Raw genomic sequence first — 17079 nt, forward strand, 5'->3', positions numbered from 1 at the left:
TGCTGCTGTCACAAGGACCGGAAGGTCCCTCTGCCTCCCTGCACTCTCCCCTACTGATTGCCTTGCTGCCGATCACCGCTGATCAGTCAGCACGGCAGGATCACCCCCCCCCTCCAGCGGCTGCAGACAATGGCAGCCGCTGGGGAGTGTAAATTAACCCTCCCAAGCCACCCCCAGACCTTCCCCTGTATGCCTGGAGGCTGTCCCGGCTTTCAGAATGAAAGCCGCGATGGTCACGATGTTCCAGATGGACGCTATGTTCCCGATCAATGTTTCGATGTTTGGGGGAAAAATAATTTTATTTTATTTAACTAAAATCATATGGGATAGGGTTAAATTCATGTTCTTCATCTAATTCACTCATTTAAAAAAAAACCCGACAATTTCGGAGTGGATTTTGGCTAAATAAATAGTCAGTTAAGTGGTTAAAGGACATAATCCATGTCTCTAAAACAGGACCTATCCCCCCCTAGGGGTGGTAACTTGAAGTGTGAGCTGGATATTATTCCTGAAGATAATGGGCGTTGCAGCTGTGATTTCTGCCAAATTCAGCAAGGAAGACAGCGGAGCAAAAATTATAAAACTAGATAGTGGTAACATGCTGCAGAAATATTGGTACTAAATTCCTGCGTATTTCCTGTGCGATCTGGGGACTCATGCGTTACCAGGGTACTGTACCATCTATATTCTGCTGTTTTTGTGAAGGTAAGGCACATACATATAAACCTGGTTTCCTCACAGCCCTACATAAATGTTCATACAGGTTGAGTCTCCCTTATCCAAAATGCTTGGGACCAGAGGTATTTTGGATATCAGATTTTTCCGTATTTTGGAATAATTGCATACCACAATGAGATATCATGGCGATGGGACCCAAGTCTAAGCACAGAATGCATTTATGTTTCATATACACCTTATACACACAGCCTGAAGGTCATTTTAGCCATTATTTTTAATAACTTTGGGCATTAAACAAAGTGTGTCAACATTCACACAATTCATTTATGTTTCATATACACCTTATACACACAGCCTGAAGGTCATTTAATACAATATTTTAAATAACTCTGTGTATTAAACAAAGTTTGTGTATATTGAGCCATCAGAAAACAAAGTTTCACTATCTCAGTCTCACTCAATAAATTCCGTATTTCGGAATATTCCGTATTTCGGAATATATGGATATGGGATACTCAACCTGTAATTCTAATAATAAAAATTAGCGAATGAAAAGGAAAACAATGGTACTGTACTAAACGAGGAGCTCTGCGAGCACATTTACTAGCACATCACAGAAACGTGCTATAACAAGAGTATTTTTACACATTAATAGGTACATAACCTAATCCCATCAAAATATACAGCAAGTGTCCCTTTAAATATTACTAGCTGTACTAGGTCAGTGATTCCCAAACTCTGCCTTAATGCCCCCACAACAGCCAAGGTTTTAATGATAAGCATGCTTAAGCAAGGATGGTTAAATCAAACTGACTGAAGTACTAATTAAGTTAACGGTGTTTAAATGTGGATCACCTTAAAACCAGGACTGATGGGGTGGAGGATGCATGAGGACAGTGTTTGGGAACATGACAAAACAGGAACAACAAATTAGTCTCTCACACAAAAACAAATCCAAATACGGACACGTTATCAGCAGTCTAATCAGACAAAGTTAGGGAGACACTACTCACAGACATCCATTGCTCCTGCGGCTGTTGGTAGTCTGGCCTGGTGGAAGGGGTGGAATGGGGCGCTCTGATACTCCATCTTTGTGGTATGACCATCACGGATTCCTGATCGGGAAGAACACGCCATACAGTCACTACTACATTATAAACCAGGCATGCCCAACACTGAATGATGAAGAGCCTAAAATTCCAGGGCAAAGTGTTTATAAAAGTAGTTAACTTTTCATACAAGCTTTAGTAAAACCACCAGATAAAGTACAAGAGCTGGTAACTGAACGTTTATGTAAGATTCCCAAATCTGGTGCAATAAAAAATAAGAATTTACTTACCGATAATTCTATTTCTCGTAGTCCGTAGTGGATGCTGGGGACTCCGTCAGGACCATGGGGGGGATTAGCGGGCTCCGCAGGAGACAGGGCACATCTAAAAAAGCTTTTAGGTCACATGGTGTGTACTGGCTCCTCCCCCTATGACCCTCCTCCAAGCCTCAGTTAGGTACTGTGCCCGGACGAGCGTACACAATAAGGAAGGATCTTGAATCCCGGGTAAGACTCATACCAGCCACACCAATCACACCGTACAACTTGTGATCTGAACCCAGTTAACAGTATGATAACAAAATGAAGTAGCCTCTGAAAAGATGGCTCACAACAATAGTAATAACCCGATTTTTGTAACAATAACTATGTACAAGCATTGCAGACAATCCGCACTTGGGATGGGCGCCCAGCATCCACTACGGACTACGAGAAATAGAATTATCGGTAAGTAAATTCTTATTTTCTCTAACGTCCTAGTGGATGCTGGGGACTCCATCAGGACCATGGGGATTATACCAAAGCTCCCAAACGGGCGGGAGAGTGCGGATGACTCTGCAGCACCGAATGAGAGAACTCCAGGTCCTCCCTAGCCAGAGTATCAAATTTGTAAAATTTTACAAACGTGTTCTCCCCTGACCACGTAGCTGCTCGGCAAAGTTGTAATGCCGAGACTCCTCGGGCAGCCGCCCAGGATGAGCCCCCTTCCTTGTGGAATGGGCATCTACATATTTCGGCTGTGGCAGGCCTGCCACAGAATGTGCAAGCTGAATTGTACTATAAATCCAGCGTGCAATAGACTGCTTAGAAGCAGGAGCACCCAGCTTGTTGGGTGCATACAATATAAACAGCAAGTCAGACTTTCTGACTCCAGCCGTCCTAACTATATATATATATATATATATATATATATATATATATATATATATATATATATATATATATATATATATATATATATATATATATATATATATATATATATATATATATATATTTTTAGGGCCCTGACAACGTCTAGTAACTTGGAGTCCTCCAAGTCCCTAGTAGCCGCAGGCACCACAACAGGTTGTTTCAGGTGAAAACGCTGACACCCCTTTAGGAAGAAACTGGAGACGAGTCTCAGTTCTGCCCTGTTCAAATGGAAAATTTTAATATGGGCTTTTGTAAGACAAAGCCGCCCATTCTGACAATCGCCTGGCCGAGGCCAGGGCTAACACATGGTCACTTCCCATGTGAGATATTGGTCAACAGCATGGTCACTTTCCATGTGAGATATTTTAAATCCACAGATTTGAGCTGTTCAAACCAATATGATTTTAAGAAATCCCAACACTATGTTGAAACCTCACGGTGCCCCTAGAGGCACAAAAAAGCTGTATATGCAATACACCCTTTACAATCTGGACTTCAGGAACTGAAGTCAATTCTTTCTGGAAGAAAATCTACAGGGCCGAAATTTAAATGTTAATGAACCCCAATTTGAGGCCCAAAACACTCCTGTTTTCAGGAAGTGTAGAAATCGACCTAGTTGAATTTCCGTCGTGGAGCCTTCCTGGCCTCACCCACGCAACATATTTTCACCACATGTGGTGATGACGTTGTGCGGTCACCTCCTTCCTGGCTTTGACCAGGGTAGGTATGACCTCTTATGGAATGCCTTTTCCCTTCAGGATCCGGCATTCAACCGCCATGCCGTCAAACGCAGCCGCGGTAAGTCTTGGAATAGACATGGTACTTGCTGAAGCAAGTCCCTTCTTAGCTCCCCAGGCCCTTAGTCCTCTGTGAGCATTTCTTGAAGTTCCGGGTACCAAGTCCCTCTTGGCCAATCCGGAGCCACTAGTATAGTTCATACTCCTCTATGTCTTATAATTCTCAATACCTTGGTTATGAGAAACAGAGGAGGGAACACATACACTGACTGGTACACCCACGGTGTTACTAGAACATCCACAGCTATCGCCTGAAGGTCTCATGACCTGGCGGAATACCTGTCCCGTTTTTTGTTCGGGCGGGACGCCATCATGTCCACCTTTGGTCTTTGCCAACGGTCCACAATCATGTTGAAAAACTTCCCTATGAAGTTTCCACTCTCCCGGGTGGAGGTCATGCCTGCTGAGGAAGTCTGCTTCCCAGTCGTCCACTCCCGGAAAGAACACTGCTGACAGTGCTATCACATGATTTTCCGCCTAGCGAAAAATCCTTGCAGTTTTGTCACTGCCCTCCTGCTTCTTGTGCCGCCCTTTCTGTTTACGTGGGCGACTGCCGTGATGTTATCCCACTGGATCAATACCGGCTGACCTTGAAGCAGAGGTCTAGCTAAGTTTAGAACATTATAAATTTGCTCTAAGCTTATTTATGCGGAGAGAATTCTCCAGACTTAATCACACTTCCCTGGAAATTTTTTCCCTGTGTGACTGTTCCCCAGCCTCTCAGGCTGGCCTCCGTGGTCACCGGCATCCAATCCTGAATGCCGAATTTGCGGCCCTCTAGAAGATGAGCACTCTGTAATCACCACAGGAGAGACACCCTTGTCCTTGGATATAGGGTAATCCGCTGATGCATCTGAGGATGCGATCCGGACCATTTGTCCAGCAGATCCCACTGAAGAGTTCTTGCGGGAAATCTGCCGAATGGAATTGCTTCGTAATAAGCCACCATTTTTACCAGGACTCTTGTGCAATGATGCACTGACACTTTTCCTGGTTTTAGGAGGATCCCGATTAGCTCGGATAACTCCCTGGCTTTCTCCACTGGGAGAAACACGTTTTTCTGGACTGTGTCCAGAATCATCCCTAGGAACAGTAGACGTGTCGTCGGAAAAAGCTGCGATTTTGGAATATTTAGAATCCCCTCGTGCTGTCGTAGAACTACTTAAGATAGTGCTACTCCGACCTCCAACTGTTCTCTGGACCTTGCCCTTATCAGGAAAGCGTCCATGTTTCTTTTAAGAAAAATCATCATTCCGGTCATTACCTTGGTAAAGACCCGGGGCGCCGTGGACAATCCAAACGGCCGCGTCTGAACTGATAGTGACAGTTCTGTACCAGGAACCTGAAGTACCCTTGGTGAGAAGGGCAAATTTGGACCTGTAGGTAAGCGTCCCTGATATCCAGTGACACCATATCGTCCCCTACTTCCTGGTTCGCTATCACTGCTCCGAGTGACTCCATCTTGATTTGAACGCTTGTATGTAAGTGTTCAAATATTTCAGATCTCACCGAGCCGGTTGGCTTCAGTACCACAATATAGTGTGGAATACTACCCCCTTCCTTGTTGTAAGAAGGGTACTTTGATTATCACCTGCTGGGAATACAGCCTGTGAATTGTGTGAGGGGGAGACGTCTCGAATTTCCAATGTACACCTGGGATATTACATGTAGGATCCCGGAGTTCCCTTGCGAGTGTTGCTGAAACTCTTGAGATGACCCCCTACCGCACCTGAGTCCGCTTGTACGGCCCCAGCGTTATGCTGCGGACTTGGCAGAAGCCGTGAGGAGCTTCTGTTCCTGGGAATGAGCTGCTTGCTGCAGTCTTCTTCCCTTTCCTCTACCCCTGGGCAGATATGACTGGCCTTTGCCCGCCTGCCCGTATGAGGACGAAAGGACTGAGACTGAAAGACTGTGTCCTTTTCTGCCAATATGTGACTCGGGGTAACAAAAGGTGGATTTTTCAGCTGTTGCCATGGCCACCAGATCCAATGGACCGCCCCTTTATACGGCAATACTTCCATATGCCGTCTGGAATCTGCCTCACCTGACCACTGTCGTGTCTTCGTCTGGTAGATATGTACATCACATTTACTCTTGATGCCAGAATGCAAATATGCCTCTGCGCATCACGCATATATAGAAATGCATCCTTAAAATGCTCTATAGACAATAAAATCCTGTCCCTGTCAAGGGTATCAAAATTTTCAGTCAGGAAATCCGACCAAGCCCCCTCAGCGCTGCACATCCAGGCTGAGGCGATTGCTGGTCGTAGTATAACACCAGTATGTGTGTATATACTGTTATGATATTTTCCAGCTTCCTATCAGCTGGCTCCTTGAGGGTGGCCGTATCTGGAAACGGTAACGCCATGTTTTTTATAAGCGTGTGAGCGCCTTATCCACCCTAAGGTGTGTTTTCCAACTCGCCATTACTTCTGGCGGGAAAAGGGTATACCGCCCATAACTTTCTATCGGAGGAACCCCACGTATCATCACACACTTCATTTAATTTATCTGATTCAGGCAAAACTACAAGTAGTTTATTCCCACCCTACAAAATACCCTTATTTGTGGTACTTGTGGTATCAGAAATATGTAACACCTCCTTCATTGCCCTTAACATGTAACTTGTGGCCCTAAAGGAAAAATACGTTTGTTTCTTCACCGTCGACACTGGGGTCAGTGTCCGTGTCAGTGTCTGTCGACCGACTGAGGTAAATGGGCGTTTTTACAAGCCCCTGACGGTGTCTGAGACGCCTGGACCGATACTAATTTGTCCGCCGGCTGTCTCATGTCGTCAACCGGCTTGCAGCGTGTTGACATTATCACGTAATTCCCTAAATAAGCCATCCATTCCGGTGTCGACTCCCTAGAGAGTGACATCACCATTACAGGCAATTTTCTCCGTCTCCTCACCAACATTTTCCTCATACATGTCGACACACACGTACCGACCTACTGCACACACACAGGGAATGCTCTGATAGAGGACAGGACCCACTAGCCCTTTGGGGAGACAGAGGGAGAGTTTGCCAGCACACACCAAAAGCGCCATAATGTATATAACAACCCTAGAAGGTGTTGTTTCTATATATATATGCGCTCTTAATATATAATTATATCGCCAATTTATGCCCCCCTTCTCTTTAACCCTGTTTCTGTAGTGCAGGGGAGAGTGGGAGCCTTCCTCACCAGCGGAGCTGGTCAGGAAAATGGCGCTGAGTGCTGAGGAGAATAAGCTCCGCCCCTTTCTCGGCGGGTTTTTCTCCCGGTTATTAGGAAAACTGGCCTGGGTTAAATACATACATATAGCCTTAATGGCTATATGTGATGTATTTATTTGCCTCTAAGGTAATCTATATTGCTGCCCAGGGCGCCCCCAGCAGCGCCCTGCACCCTCCGTGACCGAGATCAGTGAGCCGTGTAGCAACAATGGCGCACAGCTGCAGTGCTGTGCGCTACCTTCATGAAGACTGAGGAGTCTTCTGCCGCCTGTTTCCGGACATCCGTTCTGCCGTTCTTCAGCGTCTGTAAGGGGGATCGGCGGCGCGGCTCCGGGACGAACCCCAGGCTGACCTGTGTTCCGACTCCCTCTGGAGCTCAGTGTCCAGTAGCCTAAGACTTCAATCCTCCTGCACGCAGGTGAGTTGCAAGTCTCTCCCCTAAGTCCCTCGTTGCAGTGATCCTGTCGCCAGCAGGAATCACTGATTAGAAACCTAAAAAAATAAGAATTTACTTACCGATAATTCTATTTCTCGGAGTCCGTAGTGGATGCTGGGGTTCCTGAAAGGACCATGGGGAATAGCGGCTCCGCAGGAGACAGGGCACAAAAGTAAAGCTTTTACAGGTCAGGTGGTGTGTACTGGCTCCTCCCCCCATGACCCTCCTCCAGACTCCAGTTAGGTACTGTGCCCGGACGAGCGTACACAATAAGGGAGGATTTTGAATCCCGGGTAAGACTCATACCAGCCACACCAATCACACCGTACAACTTGTGATCTAAACCCAGTTAACAGTATGATAACAGAGGAGCCTCTGAAAGATGGCTTCCTAAACAATAACCCGAATTAGTTAACAATAACTATGTACAAGTATTGCAGATAATCCGCACTTGGGATGGGCGCCCAGCATCCACTACGGACTCCGAGAAATAGAATTATCGGTAAGTAAATTCTTATTTTCTCTATCGTCCTAAGTGGATGCTGGGGTTCCTGAAAGGACCATGGGGATTATACCAAAGCTCCCAAACGGGCGGGAGAGTGCGGATGACTCTGCAGCACCGAATGAGAGAACTCCAGGTCCTCCTTTGCCAGGGTATCAAATTTGTAAAAATTTACAAACGTGTTCTCCCCTGACCACGTAGCTGCTCGGCAGAGTTGTAATGCCGAGACCCCTCGGGCAGCCGCCCAAGATGAGCCCACCTTCCTTGCGGAATGGGCCTTAACAGATTTAGGCTGTGGCAGGCCTGCCACAGAATGTACAAGTTGAATTTTGTTACAAATCCAACGAGCAATCGACTGCTTAGAAGCAGGTGCACCCAACTTGTTGGGTGCATACAGTATAAACAGCGAGTCAGATTTTCTGACTCCAGCCGTCCTTTAAATGTATATTTTTAAGGCTCTGACAACGTCCAACAACTTGGAGTCCTTCAAGTCGTCTGTAGCCGCAGGCACTACAATAGGCTGGTTCAGGTGAAACGCTGATACCACCTTAGGGAGAAAATGCGGACGCGTCCGCAGCTCTGCCCTATGTCGAATGGAAAATTAAATAAGGGCTTTTATAAAACAAAGCCGCCAGTTCAGATACTCTCCCGGCCGAAGCCAGGGCCAGTAACATAGTCACTTTCCATGTGAGATATTTCAAATCCACATTCTTTAGTGGTTCAAACCAATTGGATTTGAGGAAATCTAAAACTACATTTAGATCCCACGGTGCCACCTTAGGCACCACCGGAGGCTGTATATGCAGTACTCCTTTGATAAAAATCTGGACCTCAGGGACTGAGGCCAATTCTTTTTGGAAGAATATTGATAGGGCCGAAATTTGAACCTTAATAGATCCCAATTTGAGACCCATAGACAATCCTGATTGCAGGAAATGTAGGAAAACGACCCAGTTGAAATTCCTCCATCGGAGCACTCCGCTGCTCGCACCACGCAACATATTTTCGCCAAATACGGCGATAATGCTTCGCGGTGACTTCCTTCCTTGCCTTTATCAAGGTAGGAATGACTTCTTCTGGAATGCCTTTTCCTTTTAGGATCTGGCATTCAAACGCCATGCCGTCAAACGCAGCCGCGGTAAGTCTTGAAAAAGACAAGGACCCTGCTGAAGCAGGTCCCTTCTCAGAAGTAGAGGCCACGGATCGTCCGTGACCATCTCTTGAAGTTCCGGGTACCAAGTCCTTCTTGGCCAATCCGGAGCCACTAGTCTTACTCCTCTTTGCCGTATAATCCTCAATACCTTTGGTATGAGAGGCAGAGGAGGAAACACATATACCGACTGGTACACCCAAGGTGTTACCAGCGCGTCCACAGCTATTGCCTGCGGATCTCTTGACCTGGCGCAATACCTGTCCAGTGTTTTGTTGAGGCGAGACGCCATCATGTCCACCATTGGTTTTACCCAACGGTTTAATAGCATGTGGAAAACTTCTGGATGAAGTCCCCACTCTCCCGGGTGAAGGTCGTGTCTGCTGAGGAAGTCTGCTTCCCAGTTGTCCACGCCCGGGATGAATACTGCTGACAGTGCTATCACGTGATTCTCCGCCCAGCGAAGGATCCTGGCAGCTTCTGCCATTGCCCTCCTGCTTCTTGTGCCGCCCTGTCTGTTTACATGGGCGACTGCCGTGATGTTGTCCGACTGGATCAACACCGGTCTTCCTTGAAGCAGAGGTTCCGCCTGGCTTAGAGCATTGTAGATTGCTCTTAGTTCCAGAATGCTTATGTGAAGAGACTTTTTCAGGCTCGACCACACTCCCTGGAAATTTCTTCCCTGTGTGACTGCTCCCCAGCCTCTCAGGCTGGCATCCGTGGTCACCAGGATCCAATCCTGCATGCCGAATCTGCGGCCCTCCAATAGATGAGCCTCCTGCAACCACCACAGAAGGGATACCCTTGTCCTCGGCGACAGGGTTATCCGCAGGTGCATCTGAAGATGCGACCCTGACCATTTGTCCAACAGATCCCTTTGCATGGAATCTGCCGAAAGGGATTGCTTCGTAAGAAGCTACCATTTTTTCCCAGGACTCTTGTGCATTGATGTACAGACACCTTTCCTGGTTTTAGGAGGTTCCTGACCAGGTCAGATAACTCCTTGGCTTTTTCTTCGGGAAGAAAAACCTTTTTCTGAACTGTGTCCAGAATCATCCCCAGGAACAGCAGACGAGTTGTCGGCATTAATTGGGATTTTGGAATATTCAGAATCCATCCGTGCTGCTTTAGCACCTCTTGAGATAGTGCTAAACCCATCTCTAGCTGTTCTCTGGACCTTGCCCTTATTAGGAGATCGTCCAAGTATGGGATAATTAATACGCCTTTTCTTCGAAGAAGAAATATTATCTCGGCCATTACCTTTGTAAAGACCCGAGGTGCCGTGGACAAACCAAACGGCAGCGTCTGAAACTGATAGTGACAGTTTTGTACAACGAACCTGAGGTACCCCTGGTGTGAGGGGTAATTGGAACGTGGAGATACGCATCCTTGATGTCCAAGGATACCATAAAGTCCACTTCTTCCAGGTTCGCTATCACTGCTCTGAGTGACTCCATCTTGAACTTGAACTTCTTTATGTACAGGTTCAAGGACTTCAGATTTAGAATAGGCCTTACCGAGCCATCCGGCTTCGGTACCACAAAAAGAGTGGAATAATACCCCTTCCCTTGTTGTAGAAGAGGTACCTTGACTATCACCTGCTGAGAATACAGCTTGTGAATGGCTTCCAAAACCGTCTCCCTTTCTGAGGGGGACGTTGGTAAAGCAGACTTCAGGAAACGGCGAGGTGGCTCTGTCTCTAATTTCAACCTGTACCCCTGAGATATTATCTGCAGGATCCAGGGATTTACCTGCGAGTGAGCCCACTGCGCGCTGTAATTCTTGAGACGACCGCCTACCGCCCCCGAGTCCGCTTGCGAAGCCCCAGCGTCATGCTGAGGCTTTTGTAGAAGCCGGGGAGGGCTTCTGTTCCTGGGAAGGAGCTGCCTGTTGCTGTCTCTTCCCTCGTCCTCTGCCTCGTGGCAGATATGAATAGCCCTTTGCTCTCTTATTTTTAAAGGAACGAAAGGGCTGCGGTTGAAAGGTCGGTGCCTTTTTCTGTTGGGGAGTGACTTGAGGTAGAAAGGTGGATTTCCCGGCCGTAGCCGTGGCCACCAAATCCGATAGACCGACCCCAAATAACTCCTCTACGCATCGCCTGTCCACTGTCGTGTCCATAAAGCTCTTCTGGCCGAAATGGACATAGCACTTACCCGTGATGCCAGTGTGCAGATATCTCTCTGTGCATCACGCATATAAAGAAATGCATCCTTTATTTGTTCTAACGACAGTAAAATATTGTCCCTGTCCAGGGTATCAATATTTTCGATCAGGGACTCTGACCAAACTACCCCAGCACTGCACATCCAGGCAGTCGCAATAGCTGGTCGTAGTATAACACCTGCATGTGTGTATATACCTTTTTGGATATTTTCCATCCTCCTATCTGATGGATCTTTAAGTGCGGCCGTCTCAGGAGAGGGTAACGCCACTTGTTTTGATAAGCGTGTTAGCGCTTTGTCCACCCTAGGAGGTGTTTCCCAGCGCTCCCTAACCTCTGGCGGGAAAGGGTATAAAGCCAATAACTTCTTTGAAATTAGCAGTTTTTTATCGGGGCACCCCACGCTTCATCACACACGTCATTTAATTCTTCTGATTCGGTAAAAACTACTGGTAGTTTTTTCACACCCCACATAATACCCTGTTTAGTGGTACCTGTAGTATCAGCTAAATGTAACATCTCCTTTATTGCCAAAATCATATAACGTGTGGCCCTACTGGAAAATACGGTTGATTCGTCACCTTCACCACCGGAATCAGTGCCTGTGTCTGGGTCTGTGTCGACCGACTGAGGCAAGGGGCGTTTTACAGCCCCTGACGGTGTTTGAGGCGCCTGGACAGGCACTAATTGAGTGTCCGGCCGCCTCATGTCGGCAAACGACTGCTTAAGCGAGTTGACGCTATCCCGTAATTCCACAAATAAAGGCATCCATTCTGGTGTCGACCCCCTAGGAGGTGACATCCTCATATTTGGCAATTGCTCCGCCTCCACACCAATAACGTCCTCATACATGTCGACACACACGTACCGACACACAGCAGACACACAGGGAATGCTCTATACGAAGACAGGACCCACTAGCCCTTTGGGGAGACAGAGGGAGAGTCTGCCAGCACACACCAAAAAGCGCTATATATGACAGGGATAGCCTTATGATTAAGTGCTCCCTTATAGCTGCTTTTATATTAATATATTGCCATTTATTTTGCCCCCCCTCTCTGTTATACCCTGTTTCTGTAGTGCAGTGCAGGGGAGAGACCTGGGAGCCTTCCTGACCAGCGGAGCTGTGACAGAAAATGGCGCCGTGTGCTGAGGAGATAGGCCCCGCCCCTTTTTCGGCGGGCTCGTCTCCCGCTATTTAGTACATTTAGGCAGGGGTAAATATCTCCATATAGCCTCTGGGGCTATATGTGAGGTATTTTTAGCCTTTTTAAAGGTTTTCATTTGCCTCCCAGGGCGCCCCCCCCCCCAGCGCCCTGCACCCTCAGTGACTGCCGTGTGAAGTGTGCTGAGAGGAAAATGGCGCACAGCTGCAGTGCTGTGCGCTACCTTAAGAAGACTGCAGGAGTCTTCAGCCGCCGATTCTGGACCTCTTCTTGCTTCAGCATCTGTGAGGGGGCCGGCGGCGTGGCTCCGGTGACCATCCAGGCTGTACCTGTGATCGTCCCTCTGGAGCTTCATGTCCAGTAGCCAAGAAGCCAATCCATCCTGCACGCAGGTGAGTTCACTTCTTCTCCCCTCTGTCCCTCGTTGCAGTGATCCTGTTGCCAGCAGGAATCACTGTAAAATAAAAAACCTAAGCTAAACTCTCTAAGCAGCTCTTTATGAGAGCCACCTAGAATTGCACCCTTCTCGGCCGGGCACAAAAATCTAACTGGAGTCTGGAGGAGGGTCATGGGGGGAGGAGCCAGTACACACCACCTGACCTGTAAAAGCTTTACTTTTGTGCCCTGTCTCCTGCGGAGCCGCTATTCCCCATGGTCCTTTCAGGAACCCCAGCATCCACTTAGGACGATAGAGAAAAACTTTTCTAAACAGCTCTTTAAGAGAGCCACCTAGATTGCACCCTCTCGGACGGGCACAAAAACCTAACTGAGGCTTGGAGGAGGGTCATAGGGGGAGGAGCCAGTACACACCATGTGACCTAAAAGCTTTTTTAGATGTGCCCTGTCTCCTGCGGAGCCCGCTAATCCCCCCCATGGTCCTGACGGAGTCCCCAGCATCCACTAGGACGTTAGAGAAAGTTGCAAACAGCATTTAATGACATTACTGGATGGGGCTAAGAGAACACAATGTCTTAACATATGACAAAATAACATTAGTAGCATAGTAGAATTGTGACCTCCCCTAGTATAAAGTGGTACATGTCTGAGAACGCTAGAAGCTGCCTACAGTATATAAGTGGCTTGCTACTGCACATTCTATGAGAACTTCCAATTGAAAAAAATGATAGTATAATTTTAAATATTCCTCAACTGGCATCCAATATTTCATTAAATCGGCAGATCTCCCAATAGCTAGTGGCCTATCACAGTGACCATCACTTCTACTGAGGCTTGCTTATCTCAGACAAGTTTTGGTGGTGTTGATTCTCCTCCAATGTGAACTTTGCAGTCTCACAAATAAGAAAGGTAGCAGGGAGAAGACACTGGCAACAAAAGTTTCATGAGGGCAAGTAGGGGAGAGGATTGCATCTGCCAGACAGCATGAGCCCCTGAAGGACACACTGAATAGGCAGTATGCCAGACCACAGGTAAGTAGTGGTCATTACAGTGCATCCGGAAAGTATTCACAGCGCTTTTGCCACATTTTGTTATGTTTCAGTCTTATTCCAAACTGGAATAAATTCATTGTTACACTCAAAATTCTGCACACAATACCCCATAATGACAACGTGAAAAAAGTGTTTGAGATTTTTGCTAATTTATTAAGAATTAAAAACTTAGAAATCACATGTAAATAAGTATTCACAGCCTTTGCTCAATACTTTGTTGATGTACCTTTGGAAGCAATTACAGCCTCAAGTCTTTTTGAATATGAAGCCACAACTTGGCACACCTATCTTTGGGCAGTTTCGCCCATTCCTCTTTGCAGCACCTCTCAAGCTCCATCAGGTTGGATGGGAAGCGTCAGTGCACAGCCATTTTCAGATCTCTCCAGAGATGTTCAATTGGGTACAAGTCTGGGTTCTGGCTGAGCCACTCAAGGACAGAGTTGTCCTGAAGGCACTCCTTTGGTATATTGGCTGTGTGCTTAGGGTCGTTGTCCTGCTGAAAGATGAACAGTCGCTTCATTCTAAGGTCAATAGCGCTCTGGAGCAGGTTTTCACCTAGGATGTCTCTGTACATTGCGGCATTCATCTTTCCCTCTATCCTGACTAGTCTCCCAGTTCCTGCCGCTGAAAAACATCTCCACAGCATGATACTGCTGCCACCACCATGCTTCACTGTGGGGATTGTATTAGCCTGGTGATGAGCGGTGCCTGGTTTTACCCAAACAGGACGCCTGGCATTTACGCCAAAGAGTCCAATCTTTGTCTCATCAGACCTGAGAATTTTGTTTCTCATTGTCTGAGAGTCCTTCAGGTGCATTTTGGCAAACTCCAGGTGGGCTGCCATGTGCTTTTTACTAAGGAGTGGCTTCCGTCTGGCCACTCTACCATACAGTCCTAATTGGTGGATTGCTGCAGAGATGGTTGTCCTTCTGGAAGGTTATACTCTCTCCACAGAGGAATGCTGTAGCTCTGACAGAGTGACCATCAGGTTCTTGGTCACCTCCCTGACTAGGGCCCTCTCCCCCGATCGCTCAGTTTAGACAGCTGGCCAGCTCTAGGAAGAGTCCTAGTGGTTCCGAACTTCTTCCATTTATGGATGATGGAGGCCACTTTGCTCATTGGGACCTTCAAAGCAGCAGATATTTTTTCTGGGAACTACTACGAGATACCGGCGCTCGGGATCCCAGTGCTGGGATCCCGAACGCCGGAATGCTGGCAGCAGGGTGTGGGCAAAAGAGCCCCTTGCGGGCTCACTGCATGCACCACGCTATTTTATTCTCCCTCCAGGGGTGTCGTGGACACAAGAGGGAAAAATGGTTGTCTGTATCCCGGCAGTCGGGATCCCAGAGCCGGTATGCAGAGCTCTGGGATCCCGACGGCCGGGATATCGAGTGCCTCCCATTTTTCTGTACCGTTCCCCAGATTTGTGCCTTGAGAAAATCCTGTCTCAGAGGTCTACAGACAATTCCTTTGACTTCATGCTTGGTTTGTGCTCAGGCATGCACGGTCAAGTGTGGGACCTTATATAGACAGGTGTGTGCCTTTCCAAATCATGTCCAATCAACTGAATTTACCACAGGTGGACTCCAATTAAGCTGTAGGACATCTCAAGGATGATCAGTGGAAACAGGATGCACCTAAGCTCAATTTTGAGGCTGCTGCACGGTGAAAAGAACATGAGTTGTCGTGGTGTCCGTCGATTTGCAAGTTATAATGCTGCATGTGTCTCTGTGCTACTGATCAGTAAATGTTTATAAGGATCTGCAGAGGTTGTGCTCTTCCTCTCCTCTACCTTTCAGCACGGAACTATTAATTGGAGCTAAGAAGTTACAAGGACCTTGAAAAGAAACCTTTATGGACGTGTCTCCACTCATTCAAGTGTGAGTTGGGTACACCCCTTATATCTATCATTGTTTCACTTATGTCTGGTGACCCTCGCTAGGGTGTGTGTGATTAGAAGCATTCCAGAAAGGATAATTCTGTTGGATTAAAGATACCTATATATGTGTTTATTACTCCTTTATGGATGTGAGTATGGTATGCACATCACCAGCCTAAGAAAGCCTATAGTAGGGAAATTTACCCTCTGGACAAAAAACCTACTACACTATTGGTTGTCTGTTTTGTTTTTCCCTCCTCCTTTTCTCCATCTCCAAGGTTTCAAGCGACTCATCTTCTGTTTGGAGAAGTAACGAAACCGTGATGACTACGGGATATGGGAATAAAAGATACCTTTATAGGAGGATAACGTCACATTGCAACGTGAGTACGGTACGCACACCCTTTTCCGCTACAGTTCAACTCTTACATAGACGATATTAAGAAAAGGAGGGATTACATCCGAATAGACTCATCATTACCACATATGTTCACTAAAAGACTCTTGGAACTTTAATTCATTTTCGAAAAACTTTTTTTCACCATTGTGTATATACAGATTTGATGAGCGGAGAGGTGATGTTTATACTTTCTTGTTTGCATTTCTGTGGTTGCTGAGTGACACCTTGTAGACATCTCCACAGCAGCTCTCAGAGGCGTGGCAGTTCTCTTTAACATTTTTTCTTGAGCTTCATGGCAAAGGCTGTGAATACTTATGTACATGTGATCTCTGTTTTTTATTTTTAATAAATTATGGGGTATGGGGTATTGTGTGCAGAATTTGGAGGGGAAAAAATGGGATTTATTCCATTTTGGAATAAGGCTGTAACATAACAAAATGTGGAAGAAGTGAAGCGCTGTGAATACTTTCCAGATGCACTGTATATATTAAAGCCTTTTGAACTCCATCTGGAACGTTACATTCAGTTTGGGGACAGAAGTTTCAAGTCAGAAAACAATATCTGAGATGGCATCCCTTCCAGTGTGTTCTAAAGCCGGAAATATTCAAACTATAATGCTAGAAGTCTACAATCGCACATAAAGAATGCACCCATACCTGGAGGTGCTCGTCCATTTGTCTGGAAAGGGTTAACAGTAGGTACAACAGGAGCGGAGACAAATGGGTTTGTTGAAGCAGGACCTGAAAAGAAAATAGGATGTAACATGACAACGTGCCAGCAGTGAGCAGCCAGACATACCTCACACATAATGTAAGATTATTCTACACCACAGTGGTAAAACATGCCCAACAGAAACTGTGGATTTCAGGCTGAAAATTCTGCAGTAATGGAACAACTGAGATCTAATGCACTACAGGCTTTTAGTCTTCCACAGGATGTTTAGGGATATTAACACATCCAACAATCCAAAACACCAGCAAACAAATATGTCACACCT

General features: G+C 46.6%; 1 protein-coding gene across 6 annotated transcripts in view; it reads right to left on the minus strand.

Annotated features, from left to right (window-relative positions):
- AGFG1 (ArfGAP with FG repeats 1) overlaps positions 1-17079 on the minus strand; it is a 168246-nt gene that overhangs the window by 13668 nt on the left and 137499 nt on the right. For all 6 annotated transcript variants that reach the window (XM_063915588.1, XM_063915591.1, XM_063915589.1 and 3 more), the window contains 2 exons: positions 16739-16822; positions 1692-1793 (listed from right to left, as the gene is read on the minus strand). In XM_063915588.1, coding sequence (XP_063771658.1) covers positions 1692-1793; positions 16739-16822 — 186 coding nt within the window. The remainder of the gene's footprint in view (positions 1-1691; positions 1794-16738; positions 16823-17079) is intronic.

The sequence above is a fragment of the Pseudophryne corroboree genome, chromosome 4, assembly GCF_028390025.1.
Source record: "Pseudophryne corroboree isolate aPseCor3 chromosome 4, aPseCor3.hap2, whole genome shotgun sequence".
In the NCBI taxonomy this organism is placed as follows: Eukaryota; Metazoa; Chordata; class Amphibia; order Anura; family Myobatrachidae; genus Pseudophryne; species Pseudophryne corroboree.